The sequence below is a fragment of the Schistocerca gregaria genome, chromosome 1 (genome assembly GCF_023897955.1).
Source record: "Schistocerca gregaria isolate iqSchGreg1 chromosome 1, iqSchGreg1.2, whole genome shotgun sequence".
Lineage (NCBI taxonomy): Eukaryota > Metazoa > Arthropoda > Insecta > Orthoptera > Acrididae > Schistocerca > Schistocerca gregaria.
Window position 1 is genome coordinate 1,125,611,607 of NC_064920.1, and position 13,629 is coordinate 1,125,625,235.

The window sequence follows — 13,629 nt, forward strand, 5'->3', positions numbered from 1 at the left end:
GACGAGAAGCATTTGAAATCCTAATGGAGAATGTGGAGCAACTGAATAACCAATTAAGAAAATATAGTTTTTGTGAAACACAGCTAGTAATGATTGCTATTGACAAGGGATTGCAAATTAATTCACTATTTCTAGGTTTCCTCACAAGAGAGATCTAATAAAATTTCATGTCTCTTGAGTATCACTTCTGTTGTGTGACTGCATCTGTTACTTCCACTCAGAAAGGAGGAACTAATTAACGGAAAATTGAGTAAAATGGAAGTGATATCCTGGGTTCCCCAAGAAAATGTAACAGGTTCGCTGCTGTTGCTAATCTACATAAACAATTTACGAGACAATCTGAGTGGCTCTCTTAGCCAGTTTGTGGATTTTGCTGTCGCTTACCATCTAGTAAAGTCATCAGAAGATCAAAAACAATTGTAAAATGACAAATACATGATATCTAACAATAGAAAATCCAGTATGCAATGTAACAGTATTATGAAAAGGCTAGTTGCTACTCACCATATAGCGAAGATGCTGAGTCACAGATAGACACAACAAAAAGACTGTCACAAAGTGAGATTTCTGCCAACAAGGCCTTTATTGAAAACACACACACACCCACACACACACACACACACACACACACACACACACACACACACACACACACTCAAATGGATATGTGTGTGTGTGTGTGTGTGTGTGTGTGTGTGTGTGTGTGTGTGTGTGTGTGTGTGTGTGTGTCCGCCCCCCAATAAAGGCCTTCTTGGCCCAGAGCTCATTTTGTGACAGTCTTCTTGTTCTGCCTATCCAATGGTGTGAAATGTGGCAATTCTATCTCGATAAGGACAAGAGTGAGGTCATCCACATCAGTAAAAAAATTAACCTGTCGAATTTCGGTTACACAATAAATCACACACATATAAAGGCTGTGAATTCAACAAAGTACCTCAGAATTACAATTACGAACAACTTAAACTGGAATGATCACATAGATAACATTGTGGGGAAGGCAAATCTAAGACTATGTTTTATTGGCAGAACACTCAGAGGATGCAACAAGTTTACGAAAGAGACTGCCTACACTACAGTTTTTCATCCACTGCTGGATTAGAATACTGCTGTGCTGTATGGGAGCCTTATCAGATAGGATTGACAGTGGACATTGATAAAGTTCAAAGATGGGCAGCTAGTTTTCCATTATTGCGCATTATTGCGAATTTGGGGAAAAGACTGTCGCCCCCCCCCCCCCACACACACACACACGCGCACACGCCCACACACAAAGGAGGACTGAAACCTCTGTCGGGACCACCTTAGACCGCTCAGCTAATCCCGTGCAGCGACAAAGAACAGTCCATATTTCCTGTGATATCATTACTACTGCTTTAGAAAAACCATTCCACTTGTTAGGATATACTCTACAGCCATCAACAACAAAATCTGTATGAAACTAAAATTTAAATATCTATATTTATTACATCTATCACCAGTCTTACATTTTGTTTCAGTAACTTATGTGCTGTGCATTTTGAGTTTGGGGGAAATGGTCAACTGCTCCTTAATGCCTTATATTCATCAAAAGTTCACAATACCTGAACTAGGTTATTATTCACGGTGTTGACTGAATTTTTGTAATTTTCATTACCATTTGATGCTACCCATACATTCAGTGCTTGAATATATTTTATTTCATCTAACTTTCACAGCTGCAACCCCACTGGTAAGCCAGCAGAAATCATGGTAAACTTTAAAATGGTGACCTCACCAGAAATATTAAGTAATTTGTTCAGTGTCTTCTTGTACATGGAGACATAACATACACACAAGTTCATAGTAGATCCAACATCAGTAGTGCCGAACACTAATATACCAAATATTTAGATAACAACATTATTATAACAGATACTAGTAAATATAGATTTTCATTTCACAAATTTAATATATGAAGAAACTTTAGATCTTCAAGACTGAAAGGTATACACTTAATGGATAAAAAGGTAACAAGTTTGTCCATGAAATAATAATAATAATAATAATAATAAGACTAATAATAATAATAATAATAATAACAATAACAATACTGTCACAGCAGGTGAACACACTGTAGGTTCATTAAAAATTGTGTACGAAGTCAACAGCATGAAAATATTACAATATGAAATCAAGCAATGTTAATGACTTACCCCTGTTTCTTTGTTTCAGCTGTTCTATTTCATGGTGCAGGCTTGCCAACATGGCTTGGTGCTGTTCTTGCAGAAAACGAATGTTCTGTTCCAAATATGTGATGCGCAATAGAGGGTCACTGGTTGGTGTTACAGGTAAACCCTCTCCTCTCCCTGCAGAGGTTGGTTCTGCCGTTTTCTTGTTCATCTGGTTAAATACAATGACAAAATTAAAAATGTTGATTGAAAAATAGGAAATGAATTTATAGACTTATTTTTATAATAAAATTATACTACACACAATGGCAATCACCACGCAGTTTGGTTCAAGCACCCTTTAATTTTGTTGTTATAGCTGATAACGTTTTCTGACACAATATTTTGCTTTTAGTAATGACTCCCAGAAAATAAATCCTTGCTCTGATAAAGACTATACATATGGAATTCAGCAGAGGAAGAGAGGAGTACATGAACATAATTGTAGGATGACAGCTAGAGCAACCAGCATCCACCATGTTGTTAGGTAATTTAGACTGGAATAACTTCATAACAAATGTCTACTATAAATTAACGTCTCACTTATGTACATAATCAAGCAACTACTACAAAATGCAGACCATTTCAATTACCGTGAACCTTTTAGCCATCAAACTTACAAATCAAATGGCTTACTAATTGGGAGAATTCTAACAGTTAAGAGGCAAAGATAAATTTTGACTTAAAATGAAAATGCAGTTAGGATCATTTGTCTTACTTATGCACATTTTTCACACGTTAGGATACACTTACTTTATTCTTAAAAAGCACATTAACTGATTGACAGTTCTTATCAAATACCCTAGTAATGTTTGATTTAAAAACTAGTACCCCTTTACTCGCTACTACAAATGTCAATGACTTGAAAAAAATCATTTTATATTGTCAGTAAAGGAATGTGTGTTTACACTGCATTAAAATTCTAAGAATGTCTCAATCTTTTCAGAAGTTTATATACAAAACTCAAAATGTGTGATTAATACTGAATATATTTTCCACCAAGGAAATATATAATTATAAAATAAAAACCAAACACAAAAATATCCACCAGTTACCTGAGAGAATGGCACAGTTGGTATCTTCACAAGTATTTTAGAAGCCATTTTGCTGACAAATACAATGAAACAAACAGTACTATTTCAGATTTCACAAATTGAATATATAGTCCACTTTCACTCAAGAGTTATGTTAAGTGATGCAGGACGAGGTATGTTATCTTGAAGTGTACCAAGGATGAGATTCCTGTGATTTTATTTGACTGAAATACATTTTACTCCTCACATTTATAATGAAGAATAATTATTCAAAAACACACACTCAGAAAGTATATGTAGTTTGAATCACAGGAGAAAGCACAGAAAATGGCTGCCATCCTTTGTGCACCAAGCACAGCAAGCTGCTGAGTATTGATTATCTCCCACAGCTCCCTCTACCTAACTCCCTCTCTCTCTCTCTCTCTCTCTCTCTCTCTCTCTCTCTCTCTCTCTGTCTGTCTGTCTCTCTCGTGCATGTTTTCAAATTCATATGAAAGATATTCTTGAACTTTGTTTTTAGTTTCAGATTTTTTCCAAAATTTTTTACTGTTGTTTATTTACTTTAGTAATGTAGATATAATTTTTTGTGAGTAAGATGACTTACTATGACTTTTTGCAATAAATGGGGATGTTCATTTTGCTATTTTGTGTAGTAAAAACTCAAGATATAATTAATTCTGATGTTAGCTAAAACAGATTTGTTAAGTAATACTCTTAAATACTATTGGTTACTCTTCAAGAAATTTAGTTACAATTTCTTCAAAATACTGTCCAAATTTATCAGTTGTTGCAAAAATTGTATTAATGACAATGGAATGTACATGATTATTTAGCTCACCAATTACACAATTGAATGAAGGTCAGGTTCTAGTAACAAAATTGTAGTGTCAGTAATTTCCTTTATTAAAAACAGCAACCAACAGATGAGTTGTAAAACTACATCCAAAATCATAACAGAGAAAGGGATTCAATGAAAGCACGGTGTCCACTTCATATGAAAAAGATTAACAGCAACCAGTAACAAAATATGATAATTATGAGAAAAAGATATACGAGATTGTTAGCTAATAATCTCAAGGAATGTCTGCAACTACTTGTGTCTGATTGAGGAAGAGGGTTCCTCTTTCGTTGGAGCTACAAAAGCATTTGTTACAAATTCCTTTAACATTAAAGTTAATGAAATATTTATTCACTATTGACTCTACCAACACATTTTAGACAATACTGCAAATTTCTTGATGTTAGTGGAATTTTCTCAGAAAAATTAAACCACTTGCTCAAAGTAACTATGTGATAAACTATCTTCTTGGTATTTGTATGAGTGGAACTTGATAACGCATAGGCTACCGATTATTTATTCAGTATGAGCATACCAAATTAAATTTATGTCCAGATTTAAGCCTGAAAACATCAATTTTATTCATTAGCCTCCTAATGTTACCAAGTTACTTTATGTCTATCATTTGTGATGATTTAGTTTTAAAATGCATCGTCTCTGTCTTAGTGACAAAGTTTTAGTCTATTCTGATGGAACTAGGACTCAAAGTTATCTAAAGCACTTAGCAAACTAACTGGGTGGAGTGAGAGGTCTGAGTACCAGTGACTGTATGCCGATATTTAACAGAAGGTTTTTTTTTGTGATTACACAGTTTTGTTGAAGTATACCGTACGACACAAAAGAAAAAGTATGCAGAGTAAACAAGCTTCCATATTACAGTGTCAGCGATTGCAGGGATTATTCTTGTAGTAACAGTAGAAACAGTTTTGGCCCAAGATCCTCATATAAATCTTCTTAGTGCACCACCAATGTTAAATATCTTTCTAAAGAACATTTTCTACAATAAGAGTGCTTTCCTTATTTCTTCAGTTCTAAGAATTTAAAATGTTTCACTTAACTGATTATCTGATCATCATGTGATCAAATTCCACTTCTAGGAGATTTCCATATCAAACTATGTTTAGTAGGCTTTGTGCAGTTAAGGGTCATCTTCATGTACATCACATGCCCTATTTGCTAAATCACTTGCATAACTTTCCATGTTTGTCATCTGTGCTGTCAAAATTCTCCCAGAACTACTGGTCTTAACCTCCAAGAAACATTCAGGTAGTTGCCAGGAGTGGGTTGGGGGAGGATTGGGGGGGGGGGGGGAGGGGTGAGGAGTGGGAGAACCAATCTAAGATCACTATGAAAACCACTAAATTTGAAATTACAAAAGGTCAACACTTTCAAGGTCAATCAAATACAAATTATACACACACAGCCAACTGAACTAGAGTGGAGAGCTGTGTCAGAGAGCACTTCTGTCACCAATGGGAATAGAAAAGGCATGTTGAGAGTCATACAAATGTTGTTTAATATGTCGTCATATCAAATATACAGAGGCACCACAGAATACACTAAGACATAAACATTGATGCACCATGAAGTACAGGTGATTTACATCTACAGGCAAACAAATGATTAAAATTTTTAAAAAATGGATTATTTCTTCAAGAGAAAGAGCCTCAGAAATTGAGAAAGTTAATAAGCCACAGCTGCAAGCACTTATTTAGCTTGGTCTTGACTCCTGAGGAATACCATACCAAATTCTGTCCAATTGGTGCATTAGATCATCAAAAAACTGAGCTGGTTGGAGGACCCTGCCCATAATTCTCTGACCATTCTCAATCAAGGAGAGATCCAATGATCCAAATGGTCAAGGTAGGGTTCTGTATGCATGAAGGCAAGCAGTAGAAACTCTTGCTGTGTAAGGGTGGACATTATCTTAATGAAATGTAAGCCCAGGATGGCTTGTCATGAAGGGCAACAAAACAGGGCATAGAATGTTCTTGACATACTACTATGCTGTAAGTGTGACACAAATGACAACCAAAAGAGTCCTCCTATGAAATGAAATTAAATGGCACCCCAGACCATCACTCCCGGCAATCAGGCTGTATGGCGGGGAACAATCAAGTTGGTATTCCACTGCTGTCCTCCCGACATGTCTTCAGCCTGGAATGTCATTGACTGTTGTAGAATTGTCTTCTGTGGTGAGTCAGTGTGTGTCATCTGCTACATGGCCCGACAAACAGGAGTGATGGTCTGGGGTGACATTTCCTTTAACAGCAGGACTCCTTTGGTTGTCATCTGTGGCATACTTACAGAACAGAAGCATAATGATGATATTCTATGCCCTGCTTTGTTGCCCTTCACAGCAAGCCATCCTGTGCTTACTTTTCAGCAAGATAATTCCCATCCGCACATGGTGAGAGTTTTTACTGCTTCTTTCTGTGCTTGCCTAATCCTACCTTGGGCAGCAAGCTCACCGGACCTATACCCCAACTAAGAATGCTTCATGCATTATGGGCAGGGACACCAACCAGATTGGGATTTTAACAATCTAACACACCAACAGGAAAGAATTTGGCATGATATTACTCATGACATTCAACAACTCTATCAATCAGTTCAAGCCCAGTAACTGCTTGCATAAGGGCCAGAGGTGGACCAACAGATTATTGACTTGCTCAACTTTTTGAAGCTCTTTCTATTGAACAAATCATCCAGTTTTTCTTAAATTGTAATCACTTGTCTGTTTGTACATGTACATCACATTTACCAGTTTCCATCCCATTTAGATAATTCCTTCATAGTGCGTCCTTTTTTTGTGCCTTAGAGCGCATTTTTGTTAAAGCTTTGTTCCAATCACAAAGTCTCAAAAGCACAGTCTTCATTAAAACGGAAAACCGGAAGCTGATAGCCCAACTAAAGGGAACATAGACGAGGTCTGAACAATGAGGTATGCAAACCAACATTTTCTGATTTGCCCAGGCAATACTACTACATGACTACTCTGCTACTCTCATTCAAGTGCTTGACAAGGGTTCATCGAACCACCTTCACACTATTTCTCTACTGTTCCACTCTCATAGCATTTGTGAGAGCTCTAGTTTCTCCTATTTTATTACTATGATCATTTCTTGCTATATAGGAGGGAGTCAACAAAACATTTTCCCATTTGGTTTAGAAAAGTGGTGATTGAAATTTCATGAAAAGAGCTCACTGCAATGAAAAAGCCTTTGTTTTATTGACTGCCCCCCAACTCGTGTATGATATCCATGACACTCTCCTCCCTATTTCACAATAATGCACCATGAGCTTCCCTTCGTTGAACTCTTTTGATGTCCTCTGTCAATCCTATCCGGTAAGGATCTAATACTGCACAGCACTATTCCAGAATAGGACAGATGGAGTGAAGGCAGGCTCTTTAGTAGACTTGCTGCATCTTCTAGGTATTCTGTCAATGAAACACGGTCGTAGTTTCACCTTCTTCACAACAATTTCTTTGAGATGGTTCCACTTTAAGTTGTTTGTAATTGTAATCCCTAGGTATTTAATTGAACCAACCACCTTTAAATTTGTATGACTTATTGTGCAACCAAAATTTAACCGCTTCTTTGTAGAACTCATGTAGATGACCTCACACTTGTTATTATTTATAGAGTCAATTATCACTTATCACACCACACAGCTATCTTGTTCTAATTCATTTTGCAATTAGTTATGATTGAGAGAGGACTTTATTAGATGATAAATGATGGTATCTGCAAATGATCTCAATCTAAAAAGGCTGCTCTGATTGTCTCTTAAAATTGTTTATGTAGATAAGAAACAGCAGAGGGCCTATATGACCTCCTTTGAGAACACTAAATATCACTTCTGTTTCACTCACTGACTTTTTGTCAGTTACAACAAACAGACTTATGACAGGAATTTGGCAATCCACTTGCTCAACTGCAGCAATACTCGATATGCACACAATTTGATTAGAAGCCACATGTGACAAATGGTGTCAAAAGCTTTCTGGAAATTCGGAGTCAACATGGGAGGTTCCCTGCCTCAATAGCATTCATTACTTTATTTGAACAAAGACCCAGTTGTGTTTCACAAGAATGGTATTTTGTGAATCCATGCTGACTACTGTGTGTTCAATTAGATTGTTTTCTTTGAGGTACTTCATAATGGTCATACACAGTATACCGGTATATTCCAAAATCCTACTGCAAACTGATGTCTGTGATGTGGGTCTATAATTCAATAGATTACATCTACATCCTTTCTCATGTACTGATGTAACCTGTGCAACTTTCCAGCCCTTAGATATGTATTTTTCATCGAGTGAGTAGTTGTATATGACTGCTAAATGTGGATCTATTTCATAAGCATACTCTGAAAGGAACTTAACTGGTACACAATCCCTACCAGAAGACTTGCCTTTATTGATTTTAAGTTTCTTCACTTCTAATTTAGTCGTGTTGGCAGCGATCCGCAATTAGAATTTTGAAATATTTACTAGACCTTCTTTAGTGAATGTCTTCTGGGAGACCATGTTTTGCAACTCCACTTTAACGGTTCTGTCATCGATCTATATGTACGTTGTTAGTTTGGGAGGAATGGAGACTGCCTCTTAGGAAGGTGTCAGGTAAACTATTTAGCTGCCTCTTTAAATAGATATACTTTGCATTTTTGTTTGATGGGTTTGGATGTCACAGGATTCAATTTCATTACAATAATCTTATGGTCAAGTAAGTTATCCTAACCATTTGGGCTTTGAGTGGGCTCCTGAACTAACTGCTCACAATAATTTACGGAGAATGCATTCGAAATTTTGGATGATGTTTTATGCCTACAACTGACTATAAATATATGAATTTTTGCCAACTATCAAGGATAGATTGAAGTTACCACCAACTATACCATGACAGTAGGGTACCTATTAGAAATGAGACTCAATTTCTCCTTGCATTTTTCAGCAACTATATCATCTGAGTCGGGGTTGGTTAAAGGCACCAATTACTAATTTATTTTTGTTGCTGATTGTAGCTTGACCCATACAATTTGCAGCAGCTATTTACTTTAATTTCACCACAGGATACTTTTAACAGCAACACACACCACCACCGATTGAATTAGATTTTTCCTTTCTATAAAGTTTTCAACTGCTTTGTAAAAATTTTGACAACTTCTTTCCTGATTGAGCCAGCTTTCAGTATATGTAACTATTTCAACTACAGTACTTTCTACAAGATGTCCCACTCTAAAGAGGCCCCACAAATGTGTAGCAATTCCACTGAAATTGTACGGTGTAATTTGTGACATTTTATGTGCCAAGACTGCACTCTGCAACATCGTTTGACGCAACAGAGTTTTTCTGTGCATTGCTGTGGCTGGAGCTGAGAGTTTAATGACAATGTATCACTATTCTGTCAAAGAGAGCATGCTTTTTGTGAAACTGTGCTGAATCTTCACAGAAAGAGTCAGCCGCGATAACTGGGAAAAAGTCACACAAGTGAAACAATGATCGTTCATCTCTCGTGCAAAGTTAGACGTTTATCTCAGGAACGTGGAATGTCATGGAGCACGTCACAGAGCTGTGAAGAAAGCTGGCATATATCCATACAGGTTTACAGTTGTTCAAGAACTGAATGCCAATGACAAAGACAATTACATTACATTCTGCTGTTGGTTTCAGAAATTTATTGCTCAGAAGCCAAGAATATTGCAGTACACATGGTCCAGTGATGAGGCATAAGTCCACCTCTCTGGCTATTTGTGAACCAGTTTGACGATGGAGAACTTACCCTCAAGCTGGTACCAACAGGATGGCCCCACATGCCTTATGTCTCAAATGACCATTACTGAGGTAGAATCATTTTTCCCTGGCAGATTGATTTAGAAAGGACTGTAGCCCCCAAGGTTACCTGATTCATCACCACCTGACGTTTTCCTCTGTAATGGCCTAAAAGGCAAGGTCTACAGGAACAAACCAGAACTTTGAAGATTTATTACAGAATATCATCCTTGAAATCCAGGCAGTGACACCAGAGGTTCTGGCAGCAGCATTCGAGAATCTGCAGCATCATGTTCACCTGTGTTTACAAGTCGAGGGTGGTCACTTCCAGTACCTTTTGGGATTAACGTCTATTTCCCTATGAACAAGGTATGACACGTTCATCTCATTTCATTTCATTCCTGATTTTTATGCAAAGCCTTTAAAGGTAATTTAAGCAAATGTATGTTTGTGAAGACTCTTTCAAGTGGGACACCCCCTGTATTACCTTTGGTTCTTTCTCAACACAGCTATGACAATTTACAATTATAGTCCCTATGTTTCCGAGTTCCACCCTAGTCCTGTGTTTTACCTGCACCCTAGTCCTGTGTTTTACCTGCATCCTTCGAGAATAGACTCCTGTTTTTATTTTTTGCAGACCCCAATATCTTGCAATTCTATGGCACAAGTCAAGGAATCTCCAGGCTACACAATTGCAGAACTGTCTGTGTCCTCCATTTGACTTTGTACCAAAAGTCCACAATCGGTCCTGTGAACATTGTCACAGATAGTGACCTGCACTTTCATCTTGAAAACAAGACTGGCTGTTTGGACCACTTCAGATAGCTGCCGGAAACCAGAGGGAGTTTCTTACAATCCACAGTGACATGTCATTAGTACCAACATGAGCCACCACTTACAGTTGGCTGGACCCTGTTCTCTTCCTGGCAGCTGGAAGGACCCACTCCACACCTAGAATGACTTCCCTCAGCATGCAACTGGATATTTTCTCCTCCTTGGCAGCCACATTCCCAACAGGATCCCCATCACACAGCTGACATTGGAGCTCCCAACTAATAAACATCCCACCCTCTGTGATGCCTGGACTTGCAAGCTGAGAGGCTTCCTGCAAAACATGGCAAGTGACTGCAGCCGGCTCAGAATTATTGTCAGCTTCAGATAGAACCTGAAACCAGTTAGTCAGACAACTTGGGTATGCCTTTCAGTCAGTCATTGAATATCTTTCATTGCCTGTCACATCTTGAAATGACCTCCCACTTGAGCAAAGGTGAGGGGTCAACCTCAAAACAGGCAGTAACCAGGCCGACCACAGCAGTGGACTGGTCGGGCGACACATGAGAGCTGTTGGGCGTCCCTTGGATTCCTATACCTTGCTCTCACAGTGATGCCAACTGGCAACAGCCTCAAGTTGTGTGACTGAAGATATCATAAACACGAGCAGTGAGCAAAGGGCCACCATCTCAACTCAGCATACACAGTCCCCATCTGTACTAAAGACAGTGGAAATTACACCACATAAACATGTAAGAAATTTATGACTAAACTACAAAAGCAAAACTAAATAACTCACTCCTATTTAGAGACGTGCACCACAATGAACAGACAGAAGATCTTCTCTACTGGTGCCACTTGTACGGAGGTTGGCAGCTCCACGATGAATCAGCACAAATTCACTTAGCCACTATTTCGTATGTGATAATTTGAATTGTAAAAGATAAAAGGACTTTTCTAGTCCGTTGAGAGTATATTTAAGAGGTTCCAGAATCTTCTAGAAAAATTGCTGGTAGTGTGTGCATAAAGAAACACTTCACAATTCAGCTGGGATGCCACATATCATTCTAAGAATAAACAAAGAGGACCTACCTTGAAATACAGTCAGGTAGTTACAGTATTGCACTATTAGAATATTCAAGTCCAAGGAGTCTCTCAGATAGACTACTTTGTTGGATGTCTCCTGATTAATCAAACTCTTACTGAACAAATCTCTACCAGCCCCCCATCTCTACCACCCCCCCAATCTCTCTCTCTCTCTCTCTCTCTCTCTCTCTCTCTCTCTCTCTCTCTCTCTCTCTCGGTCACTCACTCACTCACTCACGGTGGGGTCGTGTTGTTCATTCGGGACGATGTCTATTACCATCCTATCCCATTGACCACCCCACTCCAAGCAATCGCTGTCCGCATTACTCTTTCTGCCTTTACTTTTTTTGTTTGTACTGTCTACACTCCATCGGAAGGGGGAGGCGGCAAGGGGGAGAGGGGGGGCAAGGGGGAGAGGGGGGGCAAGGGGGAGAGGGGGGCAAGGGGGAGAGGGGGGGCAAGGGGAGAGAATGAATTTGTGTACATTTTTATTACATAACTTTCACATAACATACAAAAAATTAGCGCCTGAAATGAGCTAGTCCAAAAATATAAAAATTCACTTAAGAAAAAACTCTTGGAACTTTTACAATATCATATTTACACAACATGTAATCATATCATTAACCAGTATCTGCAGTGCAATAGCAAACACACAACCACAAACTAAGGCTATGTGATAGTATAAATTGCAGAAATGCTGTTTTTCCCAGTTGTTTAGTTTACATTCTGTGAGCAGATTTTTTTTAATTTCTTTTTTTTTAAGATCTTTCCCTTTCTCTCTTTCCTTGCACAATGTCCTTTGGTTTGCTGGTGGTATCAGTGGACTGATGAATAGTGCCACATTTGTTACTGTCAGTGTGTGTACATATTCCTTCACCTAGCAGGTATATTACAAGTCAGGATGCATGCCAATCCGTAAAGGCAGATCCTACAGCACGGAACTTAAAATTATCCTGTAGCATACTCTTTTTTTGTATCCCTTGTTACTTTTGAGGTGTAGTTTTCATGCTCTTTATTTACTGAAACTTAGCTGAGAAATTTGGAAATCAATACATTTAAAAATATAAATGCTATAAATGCAGAAAGCAAAATGTTGTTTATAATTTCGCACCTGGGTTTTCCAGAATTTTACAATTAAATCTACATGCTACTGATGTACAAGTTATATTAAAAACAAAGATTACAAGACTTACCAAGCGGGAAAGCGCCAGTAGATAGGCACAATGAATAAAACACACACACAGAATTTCGAGCTTTCGCAACTGGCGGCTGCTTCGTCAGGAAAGAGGCAAGGAAAAGGAAAGATGAAAGGATGTGAGTTTTAAGGGAGAGGGTAAGGAGTCATTCCAATCCCGGTAGCGGAAAGACTTACCTTAGGGGGAAAAAAGGATAGGTATATACACGCGCGCACGCGCACACACACACACACACACACACACACACACACACACACACACACACACACACAAAGTTATGTAAATATGACATTGTAACATTTGGCATAATTTTTAAATGCCACAAATTCAAACTCACCTTTAGATCACTATTCCCTGTCATTCCACAATAACGTATATTCCCACACGAATCTGGAAAACCATTAACATCCAACTTTTTTCCTCTGCTCCACTTTGGATAGTGTGAGGTCAGTGGTGGCAGGACGGTACTATTATGTGATGAGTGTTTGGCATTCTCTGGTAAAACTGTTAATGATGGTAAATCTGATGCACTCATTATCAGGCTGTTTACGTATTACAAAATTCCATGATCGATGATTCCAAATTATTTGCTTGATTTACTCAGACTGTGCAGCAACTATTACAGTCCTTTGCATAACTTCAAATATGACCTGGAAAGTTAAGAAAAATATTTCTTTATCCTGTAACTCATTCAATGTCAAGTAAAAATTGTCACTATACTGTTAGTTTTCATCGAAGA

At 38.1% G+C, this 13,629-nt stretch overlaps 1 protein-coding gene across 2 annotated transcripts in view; it reads right to left on the reverse strand.

Moving 5' to 3' along the window:
* Positions 1-13,629, reverse strand: part of LOC126283942 (uncharacterized) — a 64,610-nt gene that overhangs the window by 32,232 nt on the left and 18,749 nt on the right. Inside the window, exons 2-3 of one of the 2 annotated variants that reach the window (XM_049982339.1) lie at positions 13,228-13,540; positions 2,172-2,358 (exon numbers count right to left, since the gene is read on the reverse strand). In XM_049982339.1, coding sequence (XP_049838296.1) covers positions 2,172-2,358; positions 13,228-13,425 — 385 coding nt within the window. In that variant the 5' untranslated portion in view covers positions 13,426-13,540. Of the gene's footprint in view, positions 1-2,171; positions 2,359-3,241; positions 3,595-13,227; positions 13,541-13,629 lie in introns of those variants that run through there. The other variant, XM_049982349.1, reaches the window with a different exon arrangement.